The 18,119-nt window shown below is 26.8% G+C and overlaps 1 protein-coding gene across 6 annotated transcripts in view; it reads right to left on the reverse strand.

Moving 5' to 3' along the window:
* Positions 1 to 18,119, reverse strand: part of ETHR (ecdysis triggering hormone receptor) — a 103,076-nt gene that overhangs the window by 13,618 nt on the left and 71,339 nt on the right. For all 6 annotated transcript variants that reach the window (XM_086912841.1, XM_012486412.3, XM_086912842.1 and 3 more), the window contains exon 4: positions 55 to 163. In XM_086912841.1, coding sequence (XP_086768967.1) covers positions 55 to 163 — 109 coding nt within the window. The remainder of the gene's footprint in view (positions 1 to 54; positions 164 to 18,119) is intronic.

Genomic DNA, 18,119 nt, shown 5'->3' on the forward strand with positions numbered 1-18,119 from the left:
AAGATGTTACGCGTTTACTCGAAAAATATTTTGTTATCCTCTTTTCTTACTTACCCAACTCGTAAGGGCTCACAAATTGCATAATACCGTTCGAAACTGATAGCTAGAATCGTCAAAACTGAAGCGTGTGCTACGGTTAATTCAACAAATGGTACAGCTTTACCTGAAATTAGAAGAAAAATTTATTGTTAAAAAAATTACATCAATCTCTGATAATTTTATATCGAAATATAAAAGAAATAATTCAGTTATCTTACATAATATTGATGAAAATATTATTTTAGAGAGAAGAAATTTAAGAAATTAATTCGACTATTTGGCTTTTGATTGGTTAATTATATATACAAAAAGTAATCTTATTGGTTGTTAAAGTTTACACGCAAATATATAAATAACAAATTAATTTTTTATAGGGATAAAATAATTGATTTTTGATTCGGATACGTGATTGATATGAATGAAATATTCATAATATTTCAGAAATTTAATCTAAATAGTCCTGTTTGTTACTAATATTTACCAAAATCGAAAATTCGTATTCAAATAAATAAATTTAATGTATTTTAATATTTCGATTTATTAACAATATTAATTTTATCATTAATTTAAATAATATTCAAAAGTTAGGAATATTTGACTCTCGTTTTGATATCTACAATTAACGAATTACTTATACATCAATGAAAAATTCTTTTTCTCTGATGATCAAATAATGTTTAACAAAATTTGTACGTTCAAAATACATTTGTATGCTTTGTCAATTGTTTATCTTCAGAAACTCGTTGTTTCGTGGCATAATAATTGAATTTCGATTAAGAGTGAATTTTCACGTATCAACAACGGAGAATTACGATTTACGATTCCATCGTAAAGAAGCTTGTTCGACAATCAAAGTGTCGCAATAAACTGGAACATCACTCTGGATTCTACTATTTTCAGCGTGTCTTTTTTCCATTTACTGTTCACCGTACGATCGATCAAACAATTCAACAATTCCTCTTGTTCGAAATAGTTTTTTTTTTTTTTTTTTTTTTCCATAAATGCATTACAAAATAGATTCTATTTCTAACATAGAGTCTTTCAAAATTTATTATTCCATTAAACTCCACTCTCACAGTTAATAAATAAACAAGTCTTATTAATTAATAAAAGTTTATTTCACATTGCGAAACGAGTGAAGAATTATTTTTGTATTTTTATATAAAGCATATATAAAACAGATATTACAAATTTAATTTTTATTTAAATTTATTATCAGAGACATATCACGTGAAATCATGCCTTTTTTAGTTAATGTCGAATTTTCTGTTCCCTTCATACTTTTCCAGACAAATATATTTAATATATATATACAAATTTAATCGCTTTAAACGAATATAGAAAATAAATCTTTATTTAATTTAAATTCGTCTCAACAAGAGGTTAAAATTAAACGTAATTTTTTTGGGCGGGGGATTAAATCTAAATTTAGAAGTTTAGAAGGAATTAGGAGATAGTAATAATAGTATCTAAAAATTCTGGAAGCACGTTGAGCGCATAAATCATGGAACATTACGAGTCGACCATTGATCCGCTCTAGATTTACTCTTGTCGACGGGGCTTCACTCATGAGCATAATCGTAGTGAGAGGACGAATTTTCTATTATTGTTTTTACGAATGAATTTTTTAACTTCAACTCTACCTTCTCTTAATATTGTAATATTGTAACATAGCGATTTTTCATGCAATAAACTTGTTATCTTTTTTTATGAAAAAAATGTTTACGTAATAAATATTAATATATCTATCATAATGTAAATCATTGAATAAGAGGAGATTTTTTTCTTATAAAAATTTAAACACATTTGAGTTCAAAGAAGAGATATATTTCGCGCAATAAGAATAGGATTGCTCACAAAATTAATAAGAAAAATCGTAAATCGAGGCCTATACCTGTGTACGGTTCATTTAGACAGAAGATTATGATTGATCAATTTCTGGACTTCCACGGTACAGATGTTTCATATTAATGTAAAGGTATAGGTTTGGAACTAAAAGTCGAAATATAGCGATAAATCGTAATTTTATTGCATAAAGAGATTTTGTTCCCTTGCAATATAACAATATTGCATTCTTTTGAAATGATTGAATTGCCTATTAATTTTTATTCGTTTTTTGTTTGAACACATTTCTCGTGGCGTGGAAAGCCAAATTGAAATAAGGTGGGCAAATTCAAATAAAATAGAGAATTGTAATAAATTGAAATTTTTAGAAGATAAATGTGTATAAGATGGAGATAATTGATTGTAATTTGAGATAGACTATAATTTGTTCGAAATAAGTCCAGTAAAGTTTTGATTCTGATTTTTTTAACTTTTTAATTTTTAATAAAGATAGTTACAGAATTATAAAAAGTATTTGAAAATATTCTTATTTTTTGCAATGGGACGGTTTTTTAAATCATATTTTAAAATTCTCAGTATCCAATTTTTATAATCATATATTGAAATACGATATGTGTAAAATATTTACAGCTAATTAAATAATATCAATTCAAATAATAGTTGCATAATAAATACAAATAAAATTGACGCGCAAATACTTTTTGTAATCACAATATTTGAGAATTGAAAGTTGGAGGAAGAAAAGTTGGAACAGAATATTTTCAAGTAGATATATCTAAATAATTTTGTACAGCTGATAAGATTGTTATTGCAGAAATATTCCTGTATAAGTGAAAAATATAAAGTGGGTCAGTTACAAAAATTTCGTTCGATTATTATGATTATGAAAAAAAGAGGATAATTAGAATAAATGTAACATTTCTGACGTATTTCATTTGTTATTACATTTGTGAAAATGTCAAAAATTTTAAGCAAAATGTCTTTTATATGTCTGTTTCATTCTCTTTATATGCATATTATGAAACTCTTTGAAATTCCATATCTTCCACCACATATTCAAATAAAATAAAAAAAAAAAAAAAAACTCATTAAAATCACTTCATCTCGTTAAAACAAGTTTAATTAAATATTTCTCTTTTTCTCAAATACAAATATAATATAATTATATTATATATTATTTAATAATTATAATTCAAGTTATAATTTTTTATATAAAAATACACAAATTTTAAATACGTTAATAGCTGAGAATTTGTTAAAAAGTCGATAAAAATAATTCATTTTTTCGAAGTTTCGTATTCCAAATATTTTTTTTTCTTGAAAAAGAAAAAATGCATTCTAATGTGTAAACGAAAAAGAAACGAAATTAAGGGGAGAAAACGACGAGAGAAAGGCGCAATACGATTTCAAAAGTTTACCTTGGCCATTATAGCGGTCGTGTGATGGCGCTGTTGTGTTATATCGAATGTGAATGTTATTAACATACATGAGAACGCGCCTGCATAACGTTCGTTTTGAAGATTCACGCGGGACTATTTTGCACTTTTGCTTTTCACCTCGTCAACGAGATTGCTGTTACACCTGGTTTTTTTAACGAAACGAGAAAAAGTGAAGATATAAAAATATATTTTCCCATGGAGAAGTGGAAAATAGTTGGTTAAAAATTCGTTTTAGAAAAGCTATCGTTGATGAATCTTAATGAAAACTGGAATTAAAAAATAATAGATTTAAATTTTGAAAAGTTTTCAATGAACAATAATAAAATATTTTTTTAAAAAGTATTAATATTTGTGAATTATGGATAAAAAATGTGTGTAAAGATTTATAAAAATAATTCTTTTAATTGTATATCAATATAATATAAAAAAGATCATGTCTTGAAATTATTTCTTTCTCTTTCAAAAAATAGAAACAATATAAGAAGTCATAACAAATTTTTGATGAAACCAAATTTTTATTTTTTAAAAATAATAAAATAAAAATACTAAAAATTTTGCTCAAATAAAAATACTACATATATAGAATTGATCATGTATCATATATCAAATTTGTTTTCTCCATTGGTAATTATTTTAATGATTTAATTATTAATAATTAATAAAACAATTCTGATCTCGCTTTATTATTATTATTATTATTATTTATTACTTAACATGTTAAATAGCTGTTGAATTACAGATTTTCAGAGATTCAAATAGATTAAAAAAAAAACAGCAGATTTTGTTTTTGAAAAAAAGTCTTGGAACAATAAAAATTTTAGATTTAAATCTTAAATTTTATAGGGAAGAAAATAAAGAATATAAAAAATTTTAATAATTACAAATATAAAATGAAAAAAAAAAAAAAAAAAACATTTAACAGTGCATTTTGTTTGAAAAATTAGAAATGAATGAATTATTCGATTTTGAAAAAGTTAAAGAAATTTAATATTTAAATTTCAGATATGATAAATCAATTTAAAAATTTTTTACAAAAGAAAATTTTTGTAACTGTTTTAATCTTGCCCTTTTAATTAAAAATCTTTAGATATTAAATTGATATAATGATGGGAAACAAATCGATACAACATCTAATATACGTAATAAATAATTGAATTCGAAAATTTCTCTAATAAAATTAAAAGAAGTAAAATTTTTGTAAATTTATACATTAAAATTGTTAACAAATAATGAAACGATGTACAAGATATATTGATTTTTGCATTTACCGTCGAATTGGCATTGATAAATCGACGATAAATGAAACCCTATTATATTCAACGATCGCATAGAAATGCAATCTCAAATAATTCTCTATAAATAATCAACTCTCGAAATTTTTTCAATGTTTTTCATAAATGCAGTAGCAAAGGTCTGTCCTCGTTCAATTACAAATTTCCTTTCTCCTCGATTTCGGTTTTTTCTATCAGATTTTGTTAACGAAAGATGTGTTTCCTCGACCGTGAAACTTACGTCTGATAAGAAAGCACAGCTTAGCTTCGTCGTGTGTTTGATTATCGTTATCGTCTATCTATTCAATAGTCAGGTTTGTTTGTTGGAAAATTCTCCCTGTTTCCATTTATAGGAATTTGTCAAGAAATACGTACGGCAATAAGAATGATTCATGAAAAAGCACAATTTCTATCTTTATACTTTGTTATACATACATACATACATTTGTATTTTATTTCATTTATTATCACTTATTTTTTAACGTTGCGAAATTTTGAAGAGTCCGTTTATTCAACCTCGTAATATTAAGAATAATACATTAGCAAGTTGATTAGAATTTTGAAATCAAAAATTAAAAAAATAATACCACCATAAATCAATTGTTTTATTGGAGTTGTTACAGTTTGCAAGAAAAATAATAGCATATTTTATGATCTTCAGCATTTCTGGAAATACTCCAAAACAGCGATAACACCATATTTTCAAATATGAAAGAATTACGTTTTTAATTAAGAAGCACATCGATATCAGAGATCAAATTAATTTCGAGCCAAATTCCAGAAATCACAATCATATAAGCGGACAAAAATACCCATACTATGTATTCACATGCTGGAACCATCATTATACTTCTATCTATATTACAGTGAATTATAATAAAAAAAAAATATTAATCAAAATGTTAGAATTAAAAATATACCGTTCTCTAAAGGTTCAAACTATTTTTCAGTTACATCGAGAAGAGCAAGTTCCACCAAAAGGATCCCCGGTTAGAGGTAGTGGCGCCTTTTCCATTCTATTTCCTGCCACGAAGGTTAAAGAGAATTGGATAGAAAGCGACAGTACAAGAAGGTGTAGCATTAAATGCCTCAGCCTCTAAGAGCAACGGTAATTCCTGGCGGGGGGTAAGAGTTCAGCCAGCTCGTTTCAGCCAGCCATCAACCTTGTCCACCGCATCGTGCTTGGGCTCCAAATGTGTACTCTCCAGCCTTGTCCACACAAACTTCTCAAAGCCTTCTCTCTCGAAACGAATAAAACGAATTATTTAATTAAGGATTCCAGCTTAGAATTTGTGTTCTTACGATTTATCTTTAGGATTGATCTCCTTGCAACCGTCAGTTGGCGCTACTTGTCAACTGGAGAGGAGCACCAAGTTAGTCACGTTTGAATGATAATTTCATAGAAAACTGGAGGATCCAAATTTTATTAAGTTTTCAATTATTATTATTTTCAATAAAGGATTTTGTTTATTCATTAATATCATCTGAAATTGTAATCTAAGAAGGGATAATTGTAAAATGTGTACAAATACTGTTCCAAAAAATGAGGGAATATTAATTTAAGGGGAGATTCTTAAGATGATAATTTCAAGCAACTTTTTTCGTTTTGAAAAATCTTTGTTTCGGCTTTGGTAACAAACGTAAAAAGAAATAAAACGTGGAACAATATATTTCACAGAATTTAAATTATTCTTTGTTACTTTTATTATAAAATTCTTCACTATTATAGCGATAAGCATGAACATATTAAATATCATTGGTGAATTATGCACAAGTTTAAACGAATTTTCTTAACATTTCCATGCTACAAATGAAATTAGAATTATTAGTCAAAAGCAAGATATGGTACTTCAAAGAATCCTTTTTTTTTTTTGTTAATGGAATAATTATTTCAAGAAAGGATGATATTATGTAGAAAATTTTGAACTTGAGACCAATGAATTTCGTCAAACGAAATTATGATCTGAATATCGTCAATGAAACGTTTAATGCATTCTTTTAAGTGATTGCAAAGCTGATTATATTTTTCGTTCCCATTGAATATCTATTTTTATCACGAATTTATATTTATGAACAATTTCAATACTAATTCTCTACGAGTTTCACAAATAATACCAATGGTTGATCGAAATGGAATTAAAACATTTGTGGTTTCTACTTTACATATTCGAAATGTACGAATTTTCATGTATAATACGTATAATAAATGTTCATTATCAAACTCTTTGGCAATTAATAATGTTGTAAAGAATATAAACAATAACAAAAATAATTGATTAATTAATAACACAGAAAATTAATCAACGATTTCATGATTAATGAAATATAAATTTCGAATTTATCCTTGATGATTATCATATGATATCCATTTATATTTCAGATGCTGTACAATTTCAAAACTGTATCGGATTTTCGTTTCTGAATTTTTATTCAGATAGTATGATAGTTCTTCTGCAAACGTTTGAGAACTTGAAACGTAATAATAAGGATAGAATTTTCTGCCCTCTTTAATATTTAGACAAACATTTTTCCTCGATTTTCTTATTATTCACAATATTTATTATTTTAAGATAAAATCATGAAATCGTATGTTTTAATTAATAAAGAAAAATTTTGTTTTCTTAAATTTTGTATTCTCACTTTTGAATTGATTTTCTTATAATGAAGATACCGATAAAACCAATATATAACAAATGTTTTCATTTTCATCTTCTAATGATCAATAATACTTAATAATAATTTCAAGAACTTGTGAAAGAATTATATTTCTCCCTTTTTGTACATATCAGTAAATTAAATATAATTTGATCAGTTTCTATATACGTGAGCAAAAGAAAAATTTAACCCCTTTTTTTGCTATCGCCTCTTTTATTATTGATGCAATTATTGTCAACCTATTTATAAGCAAATAATGAATTAAATCTCGTTAAAAGTTCCTCGTCGGTCCGAATGATATAAGGAGAGCGCAATTTTATTCGCTAAAACGTAGATTAATACAATATACAGGCTTTGATAACTTTTCCAAGTCGGAATTAAATACCTCTGCTGGATTTTTCGTATAAAATTTTAATTTTAATTTGATTTAATTACCTTCGTTGAATGTTTTATGTATGAAAAGTTAGATTATTAATTTTAAATTCAAATATCGAATTTAAAATTCATTCAATTGTTTAAGAATCGAAAACAATTGTTTAAATTCGAATATTACCTCGAAAATAAATTGTCCAATATGTTCCTTATGTTCATGAATAACGGCGAGCATTTCGAAGTGAAACAGTTTTGTTCCAACCCTGATTCCCGATTCTCGTTCTCTATGATCGATGAAGACACAAGCGTTTTCACCGCGACTGTATATCAAACAGTTCCCTCGTATATAATATTCTTCTCCTGTGCTTAAGCGTGTAAGAAGCAACGAAACAGAACCAACAAATTGCACCTGTCTCTCTGTGCAATGGAGAAACAATTTTCCTTCCAACTTTTACAAGGAACAGATTACGATTTATATTCAAATGGAAATTTTCTCATAAGCGTGAAATGTCTATATTTTCCTCTTTTGTACTTTCATTTTTATTTCTCCTTTTTGAAGAGATTTTCTTTCTGCTTTCGATTTATCAGCAGAAATTGATAAAACTATCGACGAATAAATTTTATTTTACAAAGATTAGAAATTTACTCTCTTTACTCTTATATAAAATTACCATTTATTTGAAAAAAAATTTTGTCTTGTTTTATCAATTATGTTTATTATGTTTCGTCATTACCTTCGATACTCTTCAAACAAATTTCAAATGCTTTTAACAAAAAAAAAAAAGAAATAGGAGTTTTTAATTTATATTATATTTTTATATCTCTTCCAATGCTCGAAAGCGTGCAACAATCAAACGACGTTGAATACAGTTCAATATATTTGAATATATCGAATATAATCGAATAAAATTTAAAAGAATCTTTCTATAACATTATTTTCGTGAATCAATCGATGTACATATCTTTATCAATTATAGATTGCAAATTTTCCAAAAACTATTCTTATCGACTAATCGGATCATAAATCGATCAATTTCCATAATTGTTCTTTTGAAATATGCTCTTACTTTAAATTTCGCACTTTTTGCTGTTGGACCAATCACGTTCAAAATAAGCATCGCCACGACAGCCTGAACCTCGTTCCATAATCCTATTCGCTTTCGGGTCAAAGCTTTGACACCTCGATTTAAATTAGTATTTATCCATATCAATCCAATCCGTATCGATCCAATCAAGGAAAGATGTGAATTTAATCATCAAATTTCGAGTTTCAAGCATAAACAATTTCAAGGATGTACAAATAATTCACAGATTTTATAAATGATCGAATTTTATAAATTTTAAATAATTCCAAAATTGTGTGAATAAAAAAAAAAGCTATTGGATAAACGAATTTTTAAATTATATAAATTGTAAATGTTAATCGTGGAATAATAATTTACATCATTAGATGAAACATTTCACAATATATATATATATTGTATGTAATATGTAAGACGCCATTTTGGTAATTTCAACGAGAAAGTTCCATACATGGTCAGAATAATTCAGTTGGAGCGAGCGTCCTGAATTTTAGTTCGAGATAGTTATATCCAATTACATATTTTTCGCTTCTAGTTTAATGCAATGCTTTGGCTTATTTCGAGAAAACTATTTTATGGAGAATCGATTTACATTTGGAAAAGATAGGTTATACGTGACTCTCTGGAAATTGGAATTATTAATGATAAAATCGAACAATGTGAATTTTGTTTATTGCAAGAAAAAAAATGAAGTTATTAAAACGAACTATAAATTTCCTTTTTTTTTATTACCATTCATTATAATAGTTTGTATTTTGGTAAAATTTTTTACTATTTTTTTTTTTTAAGGTTATGTTATTTGATAATAATGAAAAAAAAAATGAATTTTAATGAAAATATATTGTGTGAAATTACGGTAATAATTAAACGAATCGATAAATTCTGTAGAATTCAAATTTTGAATTTAATAATACTCTTTGAGTCATTTTTTTTTTTTGAAAGCTGGTCCAACAATGGCGGAGAATATGAATTTTATTTCCAAAATCCAGATAAATTAATAAAATAAAAATAAAAACTTTTCAAGAAAAGTAAATTATGTAAAAATAATACAAAATTATTAAATTTTAATTTTATCACTAACTTTTAATATTCTGTATACATATATATATTATTTATAACATAATAAAATTGAAAAAATTATATATTGCAGAATCAAAAAGTACAGTATATAAATAGAAGAAAAAGGAAATTATATATATCACTATGTATGCATTTGACTCGATTAACAGCTGCAGTTACTCGTGAAACGTAATTTTGCTGAAAGCATTAAACACGAACGTTTGTCTTTCGGTAGATATTTCACGATACACACACTTGTTTGAACAATACTTTGATTGATGTATGAGGTATCGTTTCCTTTAAACAAACCATTACACATAGTGTCTCTTCTCATCTATGATTGCCAAAGATTCGCTCGAGTTGCTTAAAGACTAAATTAAGTAAAGATATGTTCGAAATAAAAATCCATACATTTACACGTGTTGCCTCAACTTCTTTAACTTCTGATTTCCCTAACTAACGTTTAAAATGTTCAAGACAAAAATGAGATTTTATTTCATCGAGGATGAAGTTTATCCAATTATAATTATTAATTAAATATATCCAAAATTATTATTAGTTTTTTTGTATTGAATTTGAATAAAAGTTTAGGCAAAATTAATAGACTCCGATACAATCCATTTCCATGTCAAATATCCTATTGTTCGGTTAGGGTAAAAAAATCTATCTCTCATCCAAGTACCACGCTTCTTTCATTTTTATTTTTAAATGCAATTACAATTACTTAAAAGTTCCATATCTGCAACTCGAAACGATATTTCAAATTTATATCAACAACAGTGAAAAATAATTCGACTTTGTATATATGTTTCCTTAAAATATCAATATTTAACCGCGAAAAAGACTATATTCAATTACGAAAGTTCATTCTGGCTGTCTGCCATGGATTGCGACTAGTGCATAGGGGAATACCAATGGAACCTCTTCACAGACGGCACTTTGTAGCGCAACAAAAAACAGGTATCCATTGGTCGAGAGACAAAGTTCGATATCTTGGCAAGTTTCGGAGAAGCGGAAAAGTCTCTTAGAATAAAATTACCTTCGAGATAGGAATTTTATCCGCGAGAACCAACTGTTATGAGAATGGACGTGGTATGATGTATAAGAGAAGATTTCTTCTTGGATTTTGAATTCTCGAAAGGGAAATTTCGTTTTGTTACGAGACTCGTTCACCGTAACGATGATAAGAGTTGTTACGAAGTTGTTGATAAATTGAATTGGGGAGAAAGGGATTATATTTTGCTCGAGGAATATTTATTAAGTGTGTAATTAAGCGTGAAGTAGCAAGATAATTGAAAGTTATTAATTAATTGTTTGCAAGCTTAATATGAATTTCGATATACAAATTGCAAATCAATATTTTCTATGAAAAAGTATTGAGATATGCTTAAAAATTATTGGTTTTAAGATATTTCAATTTAAATTTTGTAAAACAGACGAGTATCATTTCGTATTCCTTGTCTCTTATACAGTAAATTTTATAAAATTCAAAAATTGAAACAGAATTTTTATGAATTGATAATACTTTTTTTTATATGATTGCATCGATCGAGATATCACTCTATTTATAAAAAAATAAAATTGATCTTTATTTGATTTTCATATAACGAAAGAATTAATAATCAGTGAATACGAGTGAAGTAAGATACAAAAATGATGAAACATCTTTTAATTTATTAGAATTTCATTACATTACATTTCGTGCAGTATTTTAATTTCAATTAATTTTTATTCTAGCACGTGACGTCACTTCAGACTTCAAAACGATGTATCGAAATGTTATTCTATTATTAGGTAGCTGTGTATTTAATTTTAATTAATTGTGACATGAAAAACATTTTTCGTGAATATTCTCTTTTTTAATATGTTTGATGATAATTGATAAAATTTAACGGGTAATATCGATCCATTAAAATCAAATTTCAAAAAATTTCGTATGCATCGACTTAATAGAGAATAAATTTTTAAATATTATGATATATCGATTATATTATAAAAAAAAGAATTTCCTTTTCCCTTTGCAATAGAAATATTTTTCGATCGAAACTATTTAGATTTTTCTATTTAAAATTTAACAATCGATAAAAAATCATTTTTTAAATTTTAAAATAAATACAATTATAATCTCAACTTGATCTGATCACTTATAATTTGAATATCATAAATTGAAATTAACCAATATCACTCGATATATTGACCCATCAATTCCAATCAAAGGTTGAAAACACGTCCATTATAAAATCCATCTGTCATAAAGTACAAAATAAAATATGATTCAAAACTGAAACTATAATGATTACCTACGACCCAAACGATTCCAATCGACGGTTAAAAATTTCATTCTCGAAATTCTACGGCTTCCTGTGCCAATTTACGAATCACGTCAGCAATATACGCCTCTGTAAATATCCTCTTGTTTACCAGCCTCGACGATTCGCGCGTTGAAAATGAGTAAGCATTGGAAAATGAATGAGCGCGCACCTTTCTTTTTCTCTCCATTATTTTTCTTTCTTTCGCTGCATTATAAACACCAGCCTTTCTCTTCAACGAGTTCCAAGTATTTTCGCGAATAAAATTTGTTTTTCTTTTAAAATTTTTCAGAACCATCCTCCCTTCTACACCATGTTCTTGTTTTGTAATTTTCCACTTCATCGATCGATTTTCCATTTTAAATATCCATCAACAAAAATCCATCAGAGGTTTTCCACGAATTTTGAAGTAATTTTTATTTCTCTTTGAGAGAATCTCGTTTCTCCTCTACCACTCTCGCTTTCTTCCCCATTTTCCTTCTCTGCTTTAAATATTATTAAAGTGACATCTCGCTTCCCTGTAAAATTTCGTTCAAACGATTATTTCTATTGCAATTTTTCTCTCTTATTTTTATTCCACTTTTGTTTCTTCATTCCTCGTTATAAATGTATAAATATACACACAATGAATCGAAAGTTTATAAATTTTAAAAGGTTTTACTTTTCTTTACAATTTCATCAATCGATCGTTTTTTCCTTTTTCTTTTCTCTCTTTGCTTTTCTTTCTATTTATATTTATTCTTTCTCGCAACGAAGATGCGCGCCACGAATTTTTAAATGTGTTATTTTCTTTTGAAATATCATAGCACGACAGTTCTATTTTTTTTTTTTCTCTCTCCTCCTCCTATTTAAACCCTCCTATTTTAACCCATTTTTTTTCTACTTTTGAAAAAATGGTACAGTCTTGAAACAAATTTTACCCAGCAAATATTTTGGAGAGTAAGAACGAAGCACGAATTAGTTTAAATGCAAACGTTATAACTTATATCGACTGTATCAATAATCAATATTAAACGAGAAAATCAAGAAAAGCTTCGAAATTAAATTATATCCAACGTTCGATGAATTATTGTAGATCATATATAACAAAAAGTTATATGAAGCAACAGATCCCCATATTTTTTTTATAAATATTTTATTTCTCCTTGAAATTTCAGTTTTATTCCATTTCTCTCCTCCATTTTCATTTATTTCTTCGATTTTTTTTTTTTTCTCGAATACTCGAAATAGATCAAACAACCATGAATTCATTCATTGTTTCATTTTTTTTTCTCTTTTTATTTTTTTTTTTCCTTCTCCATTATACATTCCACCTAACTTCTGCTTTATCCACTTTACTTTCGAATCGATCCTAGTGCATAAAATACAACCACAGCAACCGGAACAAATCGAAATTTCACGTATATCTTGCATCACTTTGAAGTTTCATCCTTTCTTTTTTTTTTTTTCCCCCATTTCATTCTTCTCCTCTCGTCAATCGACATTCGTTTTAAACATTCGTATGTTGGCCCCACTTGGCCTAAACTAGTTTTTAGTAGAAAACCACGTGATTGCGTCGGTTATCTTCGTCGACCAATGGCGTTGTGGCAACAACGAGGAAATCGGACAAAGGACGATACAGAAGACCCGCTTTTTCATTATCTATTTAGGTTAGGCCGCTTTTGTAATCCTTGGAAACGCGGCTTAGGTGGATTGGAAACGTTTCATCAAACCGGAAAACTTATTTGATAACGAGACACACACACACACACACACACAATGATATGATAATATTGGAACGATCGAAGAATTTTGTATTAGGAGATGGAGAAAAATATTTAAAATATTTTTCCTTTTTTTTTTTTTTTTGATAAAATTTTCTTCGTAATAAACATTTAACAATAAAAAATCATATTAAAATTGTTTCTTTCAATGTTTAATTAATTTTCAGGCATTCTTTTATTATTAGAATCCTAGTTTCTTATTAATACTTAAAGATGTAGATTAAAGTATCCTTTTAATTCTTAAAATAAATAAACAAATAAAAAAATTATACATACTAAATCAGAAAATTATGATGGAATTTTACGAGTGAAATTCAACAAAACGAATGAAATTAATAAAATAAATAATTATATTTTAATAAAAAGTAATACTATTTTTCTATATTAGGGTATATTTGTTAGCCAAGGAAGTAAATTATATTCATATCATACGATAATTATTTGAGAAAATGTTAATTTCGAAATTGATTTTTCGAAATTAAAATCAATCGAATTATTTCGTTCGAAATAATAATAATAAAAAAAAAAAATACTCGGATTCATAATACTAATTCGTAAAATAAAAATAATAATAATGATGATAAGGGAACTTTTTTTTTTTATAACAGGAAAAATGTAGCTCATGAATTTGATCTTATTAAATAAGCAACTAGAAATTTTTAATCAATTCATTCCATGTTGAGATAAAAATTCAAAGTATTAACAGAACGTGGAAAAAAAGTTTGCATATTGAATATATTAAATTCCTAGTGTCTCTGGATTAAAAATTTCGAATTAAGAATTTATTCTTAATTTCAAGAATAATCGATGGGCATTCTTTCCCTTTCCCACCGCAGTGCACTCGCTATATTTTCAAGCTCGTGTTAAAAATATATCATCGATCCTTCTTGAGTTGCTATAAATATACGTGTACTTATCATTCTTTATTTTAACGTACGACACGAAGAGACACTAAATTCGACCTAGTATGACTAATGTATTTGGAGAGAAAACATTTTTGCAGAAAACTACTGCCTATTCGAGCATCAATTAATCTATCGAAAACATTTCCATCCATATTTTCTTGTATGTTGAAACAAAATATCGTTTGTCTACGTGGATATAAAAATTTTTCCTTCACTCCGTTAATCATCAAATATTTGCCTATTTTGAACATAACAGCTGATTGGGAATAATGACGATTAATTTTTATTTATAAATTTGTATGCGTATGTGTAAAGTGTTTTATATATATAGTGTGTCCAGTTTGTTTTGAAAGGTATTCTTCAAATATTTCGAAGAATATATAAATGACACGAAAAAATGTTTCAAATATTTGTTACAAAGAGACACATTATTAATAATTTTAATTTTTTAAACGAAACATGATACAACCTCGTAAATATATAATATCGATGCAGCGTCGAAAAACTTTTTTATTTTTTAACAATGTTTATATTATAAATTCCCTTGAAATTATTCAGTTGAATTTAATTTGAGATAATTAAAACATATATTTCCTCACAATAGAAACACAATTATTAATTATTTTAAATATTTAAACATTAATTATTTACCGATCATTCTTATTAAAATTGATATATTCATTTATCTTGGTACAATCGTTCGTATCCAAAATTGCTAAATGAAAATTTTTATGAAAATACTAAATGCAACAATTCAACAATTTTAATCCTTAAATCGATATCCAAGTAAACCAATGTTCACGAAATAAAATAATCGAAATATATTATTTTCGTATTTTATATTTTATATCGTATTTTCTATCGATTCACATTCCAAATTTTATTTCCATAAACAGGCTGAATTAAGAAATCGAAAAATTTGGATACGGATTAATGTTTTTTCAGATTCGAGTCACGCAATTTATTCGATTTGCCCATTTATTCTTCGCGTTTATGAGGTTTATCGAGAGACCACGTGTGGCCTGAATGGGTTTCAAGGGTCGCAACTTCCGCGTCATACCTTCCGAACAAAATCAACCCCCGTCTCGTGAGATCGTAAATTTCCTCCCAAGTTTTTTCGGCCAGTCTCTCTGGAAAGGATTGAAATTCCAGAAGGGTAGCTAAGCCCCACTGATATCCAGAAATGGGGTTAACATGAAAAATTAGACGGATCTCAGAGGAATACCGATCTTGATATTCACGTCTTCTTCTTTTTTTTTTTTTCTCTCCCCTAGATCATTATAAGATCGCAAAAATTAACCAAATTTTCTTGTGTGTCGAAGGAAAAAAATTACGATTCTTTTCCTTCAAACGAAACAATCGATATTCATCGTATCAATAAGCGAGAAATGTGAATTATTGCGAACATAACTGTTACAACTATTTAGTTATAAAGGAATAGAGTTGCAGCAATGTAGATGCTGTACATTAAAAGTAGAAAAAATGAAATAAAATTATAAACAATGTTCGTAATTTTATCGATTTAATTAATTAAGCTTTCTATTTGTTTCTGTCTAATTGCAGAGTTAAGATAAAAATTAGTTGAAAATATAGACTTAAAATATTTTAATACGTAGTTCTAATTAAAAGGAATACTAAATCATAGACAAGAAATAATACGTTATAATTAGATCAAACAAAATTCTAATTGCACAATGTTGGCAAATAATTAAATATATATCTAATTATCAGGAAAGTAAGGAAACCATTAGAAGCATCAGTGGGCGAGCATTGTAACGTTAATCCTGCAACAAACTGTTCCCATTTCAAACAATTTTCACTCGCGTTCCCTTCCTTCGCTTGAAAATTCACACGGAAAATTGGAGCTTTGACAAAACATACCGGTGGTTATGAGTGGAGGAAACAGTCGTTTCCCTTTCAGAGATCGTTAAATTATGAGAGGAGAAAATGGAAAAGGCAAATAACCGTGGCGTAATTGCTATTGGTTGCCAATCGAGGGAAGGTTTATTAGAGAAAGAGAAGCGAAAAGATATAAAAAAAAAAAAAAAAAAGAAAGGAAAAAGAAAAAGAAAAAAAGAATTTCCAGTTAATGGAACTGGAATAACATAGAAAACAACGAGGTGATACTCGTTACGAAAATGATCTTGAATATAATTATGGCTCCGCCACATTGTCTTCGAGGGATTCGACATATTCTGCTTGAAATTATTTTATTTAAAATTGTTCTGATAATATTTATTCGTAATTATTATATTTGATCTTGGTTCAATTGTTACAATTAATTGTGATAATTATGATAAAATATTCAAATGATTTGTTAAAATAATCTTATTCTTAATTTCAAAAAAAATTCATTAAAATTTTATTCATCATTTATCATTTATACTTTGTTTCGTATAGTTTGAATCATTTATTTTTAATTTTTATGATGATATTCAATCGTAAACAGGATGTTAGCATATTAGGCGACGATATTTTTTATTTTTCGAAACGTTCAAAATTTCATATCTCTTTGAGAACGATTTTTGATTCGTTCCAAAATTTTAATATTGGATCGAAATTTATACACTGTCAATAGATTCGAATATTTGACTTATCGATATTATCGCGATTAAAAATATTGAAAATCTAATCAATCTCTCACTAATCTACAGTGTTGAAAATAAAAATTTTAGTGTCGTTAATTGGAGAAAGATCCTTCGTTTCTTTTTTCTTCTCTTTTTTTAATTCACAGAGGAAAATTGGTAGAGCATAAAATCGCGGTTTTGATATTTCTAAAACGAATAACAATAATTGACGACAGCCTAATGATCTTCATCTAAAATTTTAATTTTTTATTTTTCGTGCTTACGAATTTAAATGGAATTGGTTTGAAGTTAAATCGGTGAAGTATTTTGAAATATTTGTAATATTTATATATATTTAAACGTATCATATCATATAGATAATCCAGTAAATGCATGAGAATAATTAGAGACTTATCTGAATAAAAGTCTCAATATTTATTAATTTTTAAGAATTATAAAAACAAAAGATGTCAATTTCATTTTGATTTGTTGCTGACAATCAGTTCTACTATTAATGCTATTATAATGATGAGGTATTAATTTCATCTACAAATGTAATATACATGAAAATATTTGAAATAACAAAAATATAATATTTAAAAAAACAAAGAAATAATATATTTCATTATAAATGGATAGATAATTTTTGAAAATTCAAAAAATACTGTGAACACAATTCTGTGGAAATAACTTGAATTAATTATAAATATATGCATGAACAAAAAGAGATAAAAAGTAATTTTTGATATAATGAAAGAGCAAAAGTCAAATAAAAGCATAGGTGATATAATTAGAATAAAATTAAATTAAACT

Source organism: Apis florea, unplaced genomic scaffold, assembly GCF_048593485.1.
Source record: "Apis florea isolate Af1SG1 unplaced genomic scaffold, ASM4859348v1 contig_3493_pilon, whole genome shotgun sequence".
Taxonomy (NCBI): Eukaryota; Metazoa; Arthropoda; class Insecta; order Hymenoptera; family Apidae; genus Apis; species Apis florea.